Raw genomic sequence first — 5,828 nt, 5'->3', positions numbered from 1 at the left:
GGGAACCTGCTCGCCTCCCCCCCCCCCCCGCCAGCCAGCCATATCCAGCGCCTAGCATCGCCCTTAGCAACAGGGCAGCAACCGCGCGCTGGCCAATCAGGAGGCGCGGGCTGCGCCACTGGGTGGGAAAGGTGGGGGGGGAGGGAAGCGGAGCTCGGGGCAAGTCATTGAAACTCGCGTCCCGGTCCTTGTGTCCCCTTGTCCCCGTCACCAAGGCGCGTTCCCACTCGAGGCTGCGTTAAGCGTGGGCAGTTCTTAATTATACGGGGGGAGAAAAATGAGCAAGGGTGGGGGACGGCATGAAGTTGCACTCAGGTCATTTCTAGCGGGGGGGGGGGGGGAAGAGCCGCACTGATAGAGCCACGTTAGTATTAATTAAAGCCCTAAGTGTTTAATTTCAGCAACGCTTGGTGATCAGCTGGGTGATGCTTGCAGCCAAAAGCGTTCAAAAATTGCATTTTTATTGGGTTTTTTAAGTTCGCTGCCAAGAAAGGGGAAAATATCCCATCCATGCCGAAAACCTGGATGGATATTTAAGAGCAGGAAAAAAAAAGAAAATAACAAAAAAAAAAAAAGCGCCGCCGAAATTACATAACTGGGTTTTTAACATTTATTTTCTCCTGCTGGGGATTAAGTCATCGCCACCACCTGACGCGTGCGGCCAATCTGAGCAAAGCAGCCCCAAACCCACCCCCCCCCCCCCCCCCCCCCCCCCCCCCCCCCGCCCCAGACCGGTCCCAAACAGGATTGAACCGCTTCGAACAAAGGCTGCAAACTTGGGGAAAACACGACCCGCACCAGGGGAGGGGGGGGAGATGGAATCGTGGAATGAACAGCTGGACGGAGGCACGTCGAGATGGGTGGGGGGGACCACCCCACCCTACCCCTGCACCCCATAGCTGGGTGGGGAGCATCCCTTTCTTTTTTTGGGAGGATGCTTCCATATACCACCCCACCCCCCCCCAATCAAGGGAACACAGGGTATTAAAGAGACTTAAAAAAAAAATGGTATTACACGTGGATGGAATTGCTGCTGGATGAGGGGCACACCGAGATTGGGGGGCACACCCCCTCTGCACCCCATAGCTAGGGAGAAGCATCCCCCATGGTCCCTTTGCTCCCTTCTCCCTCCACCAAGGGACTAGTGGGGTGTTAAAAGGATGGAAGAAAAAGGTTACACGTGGATGGAATTACAGCTGGCTCACACCGAGATGGGGGGGACACCCCTTCTCCCCCCGACACATCCCCTAATTTTTCCGATGAATGCGCCCACTGACCGCTTTCCCCTCTAAAGGGGAGCACTGGGGAGTTAAAGCGATATAAAGAAGGATTACACGTGGGAACGCGTGTCAGAATAACCCACGGGGGTTCCTAGCTGGGGAAAACGATCCGTCCTGAACAAATCGTAGCGTTATCAGACCCCAGTGGGTGAAATAATAATAATAAAAAAAAGACTAGTTTTTACGCTTTAACCTGATTTGATGTTATGCTGCAGTTAAGGCCATTCATTGCCTAGCTGGGGCTTTTTTATGGTTGTCTTTACCCTAGAGGGGCAAATCCCGGTGGTTTTGTTAAGGAAAAGGGGAGAGGAGGCTGCCCCGAGCCCTGCGGGACCCCCGCTCCCCCCGGTACCCGGCGAGCATCTCCCGCGGGATGCAGGACACGATCCTTACCCCTCTCCTGCCCGACCAGCACGTCCTTATGGTTGAAATACTCCACTTCTTCCGTGTAGTTCTGCGTGTAGGCAGTGTTGGACCCCGCGTTCCTCGACTCGGTCCAGCGCACTTTGGCGTTTCCCCGGGCGTGGATTTTGAGCGATTTCACTCGGATTTCCCCGTCACTTCTAAACTGACCCTTCCTGAGACGGTGTCCCCGCTGGAGTAGACGGGGACATTGCTGTCATTCAGACAGTCGAAGCTTATGGTCAAACTCTTCACCTTCCCCAGCACCATGGTTCTTATAGCAAAGCGTACAAAAATAGACTGTAAAAAGTAAAATAAACCGGGGAAGGGATTAAAAATAAAACGCGCAACCCTAAGCCGCTGAGGCGAAGGGGACGGCTGAGGGGCGAAGGCAGAGCGGGCTCATGGGGTCGGTGGAGCCCCAGCCCCGGAGGGGGGGACCCCGGTACCGCTGCCGGTACCGGCGCTGCGCTCACCCCACAAAAGGCGCTGCCGGTGCCGCCGCTCCCCGCCCTTATAAGCCCGGTGACAAACAAGCCCGAACGCGCATGCGAAAGCCCTGCCCCCGCCCCGCAGCCGCCTCGAGCCGGTCGGGCGGACGGACAGGCAGACAGAGAGACAGGCGGACGGAGAGACAGACAGACGCGCAGCCGTGGGGTCCGCACGCCCCGTCCCCAAGCCGCCTGATGGGGTTTTCTTCCTTGCGCACCCCTCGCTTTCTCCATCGCACCCACCCCCGCCGTGTCGCTGCGTGGGTGGACGCTCTCAATTCACTTATTTTACCCCCAAAATCGCTTCCTTTTTGCTGCTTTCCCCAGTGATGTGACCTTCCCCAGTCGCCGCGCTATAGGGCTGGGGTGCTGCCGAGCTAAAAAAGTTCAGACCGAGAGTTCTGTTTTCCCATTTACTCTGCACCAAAGGAGGAAAAAAAAAAAAAAGGCGTTCGTATTTTCCTTGACCCGACACCTGGTGGAGGTTCTCATGCTTTTCCATGGCCGCCTGCGTCTTCGGGGTGTGTTAGGACTCTTTATGCTTTTGCACCATCTTGTGGTGAACCTTCCTACTTGGTCATGGCATCAGAATTGTTCAGGTTGGAGAAGACCTTTAGTGCCATCGAATCCAACCGTAAAAAGATGAATTGCAAGAGATGCAGAGGTGTTTTACATCTGTCTACTTTTTTTTCTTGCTCTCGTGTTTTCAGATGCATATGTTTCTGGCCATATTTGCACATTTTTCTTCTTTTCTACAATTTAGAAGACACTTGTGTCCTCAAAGAGTCACAGAAACCACAACTCTCTGGTCTGCAGTTGCTGCAGGACATGTCGGGATGCAGTGTCCATCCACGGAGCTTGGGCCATGGCTCTTGTTTTTCCAGATCTGGGGTAGATCTTGGCATCCATTTCTTTCATGGCAAACCAGCAGAAATGATAAAAAGCACAGACAGCGGTTGTGTCTTCTGAGAAGCTGCGCTCTCAAATTTCACTAGCTTAGTGGATATACATGTGGATTTTTTTTTTTTTTAATCTATGTGCATAAGGAAAGGAATCTTCCTACATAATTGGGTGCAGGAATGATTGACTAGACTCAATAGATATAAAGCAGAGACGCTTATTATCATAGAATCAGAATCATAGAGTCACCAGGTTGGAAGAGACCCACCGGATCATCGAGTCCAACCATTCCTATCAAACACTAAACCATGTCTCTTAGCACCTCGTCCACCCATGCCTTAAACGCCTCCAGGGAAGGTGAATCAATCACCTCCCTGGGCAGCCTCTGCCAGTGCCCAATGACCCTCTCTGTGAAGAACTTTCTCCTAATGTCCAGCCCGAACCTCCCCTGGCAGAGCTTGAGGCCATTCCCTCTTGTCCTGTCCCCCGTCACTTGGGAGAAGAGACCAGCTCCCTCCTCTCTACAACCTCCTTTCAGGTAGTTATAGAGAGCAGTGAGGTCTCCCCTCAGCCTCCTCTTCTCCAGGCTAAACAACCCCAGCTCTCTCAGCCGCTCCTCGTAAGACTTGTTCTCCAGCCCCTTCACCAGCTTCGTTGCTTTTCTCTGGACTTGCTCCAGAGCCTCAACATCCTTCTTGTGGTGAGGGACCCAGAACTGAACACAGGATTCAAGGAGCCGTCTCACTAGTGCCGAGTACAGAGGGAGAATAACCTCCCTGGACCTGCCGGTCACGCCGTTTCTGATCCAAGCCAAGATGCCATTGGCCTTCTTGGCCACCTGGGCCACTGCTGGCTCATGTTCAGTCGGCTGTCAACCAACACCCCCAGGTCCCTCTCCTCCAGGCAGCTTTCTAGACAGACTTCTCCTAGTCTGTAGGACTGCATAGGGTTGTTGTGCCCCAAGTGCAGGACCCGGCATTTGGCCTTGTTAAACCTCATGCCATTGGACTCTGCCCAGAGGTCCAGCCTGTTCAGTTGCAATAATGTATGTATTGTATTGTACATACATACGATACAGTACAATACATAAATTATTGTACATATGTACAATACAGTACAATACATAGATTATTGTAACTTACAAGTTTATATACCTGCCCATGTGCTTCCCATAGCAACCTGATTGGCCCAGGTCTATTGTCTACGTGCTTGCAAGCACCAGCATCAAGATTTGATTGGTTGACCTCCAAAACCCCACGCGCTGCCCCTAAATGCTGTCTCCGCCCTGGTTTGCATCTCTGATGTTCACCTCTTTTTTCAGCTTCCCGCTTTTACAACCCGAGATCAGTTCAGGGACCCCAAGTCAAAGTATCAAACAGGTCTACCTAGCTATCACTGATTCTGACATTTTCCCCTTTTTAACTTCAAACAACCAAAGTTCTTTTGAAGGTTGTTTCTAACATTTTCCAACAACATTGCATAATACATGGTATAACTAACAACAATACAAACATTAACAACATGAATCTTGTTTTAATAACTTGCTGTAGCCATCCAGTAATGTCTATGAGGTGTGTTGTAAAGGGTCACTAGGTGTCACCATAGAAAGGCAAAAATCTGTTTGGCTGGTCTGGTTTGCCCATATTTTGTTGCAGATTAATTCCAGTTATTATCCTATCCCCAACATTAAACAACAGTACAATTCCCCATACTACGAGTTGGACTTATTGTTTTCCTCTTGAAGTCTTGATGCCTTATCGCATGGGTGGTATGAGCAGACCGCTCGTGCTGGTATCCATCGTGGTCCAGTATCTGTTAGATCACAAGCGTACCTATGTCCCCATACCAATAATTCAAATGGTCCTTTCCAAGTCTGATCTGTCAAATCTCGTATCTGTACTGGTGGTCGTTGATTACTTTCCAGAGACGTGTACAGGTTTTTCAAAGTGTGCCTTAACTCTGGGTGTATCAAACGGTCCTAAATTTAAATGATTAATAACATATAAGGGCTTTATATAGTTGTTCATGAGGAGTATAACCTTGGCTCCCCCTCTTTAATTTGTTAAGATATATCTTGAGAGTTTTTCATTCTTTGTGGCAGTGCAGTCCATTGATAACGACAGTGGTTGACTTTTATTGATTGTTGGGATAGAAAACGCAAATCTTTTACTATCCTTTGGTTGTAATGGAATAGTGAAAAAACCAGTCCTTTAAGTCAATCATAATTATACCCCATTGTTTTGGGGTCATTGTCGGTGATGGATGACCAGGCTGACGTGGTCCCATATCTTCCAAAATACGATTGTTTGCTCGGAGGTCATGCAAGAGCTTCCACTTGCCTGATTTCTTTTTGATTACAAACACAGGTGTGTTCCAAGGGATGGTTGAAGGGACAATGTGTCCTTGTTTTTCTTATTCAGCTATGAACTGTTTAGAGTGGCTAATTTTTCTGTCAATAGGGGCCATTGATCTATCCATACAGGTTGCTCCATTTTCCATGTTAAGTTTGAACAAAAGAAAATTAGAAGTGCTTTACGGAGTCACTGTCCATTGCCGTATCCAGGGAAGAGCTGGGTGAGGATGGGCTGCAGTGTTTTGTTCACTTGCCGAGCGGCAGCAGCCCTGGCCTGCACCCCAAGCCGTAGCCAGCTCTGCAGCAGAGGTGCTTGGCCGGGCGAGATTTTGCAAGGCTGCCGCTTCACAAAACATTCCCCACTTTTGTTGCCATAATAATTTTTTGCATGGGTGTCAGGAT

General features: G+C 50.1%; 1 protein-coding gene across 1 annotated transcript in view; it reads right to left on the bottom strand.

Moving 5' to 3' along the window:
* Window positions 1-2,184, bottom strand: part of ARRDC3 (arrestin domain containing 3) — a 17,145-nt gene extending 14,961 nt beyond the window's left edge. Inside the window, 2 exon segments of the mRNA XM_069880583.1 lie at window positions 1,674-1,838; window positions 1,841-2,184. Of these exon segments, the coding sequence (XP_069736684.1) occupies window positions 1,674-1,838; window positions 1,841-1,952 (277 nt within the window). The 5' untranslated portion in view covers window positions 1,953-2,184.
* Between the last annotated feature and the right edge of the window lie 3,644 nt (window positions 2,185-5,828).

Source organism: Phaenicophaeus curvirostris, chromosome Z, assembly GCF_032191515.1.
Source record: "Phaenicophaeus curvirostris isolate KB17595 chromosome Z, BPBGC_Pcur_1.0, whole genome shotgun sequence".
In the NCBI taxonomy this organism is placed as follows: Eukaryota; Metazoa; Chordata; class Aves; order Cuculiformes; family Cuculidae; genus Phaenicophaeus; species Phaenicophaeus curvirostris.
The sequence above is the reverse complement of the archived record's forward strand: the minus strand, read 5'-3'. Positions and strand labels throughout refer to the sequence as shown.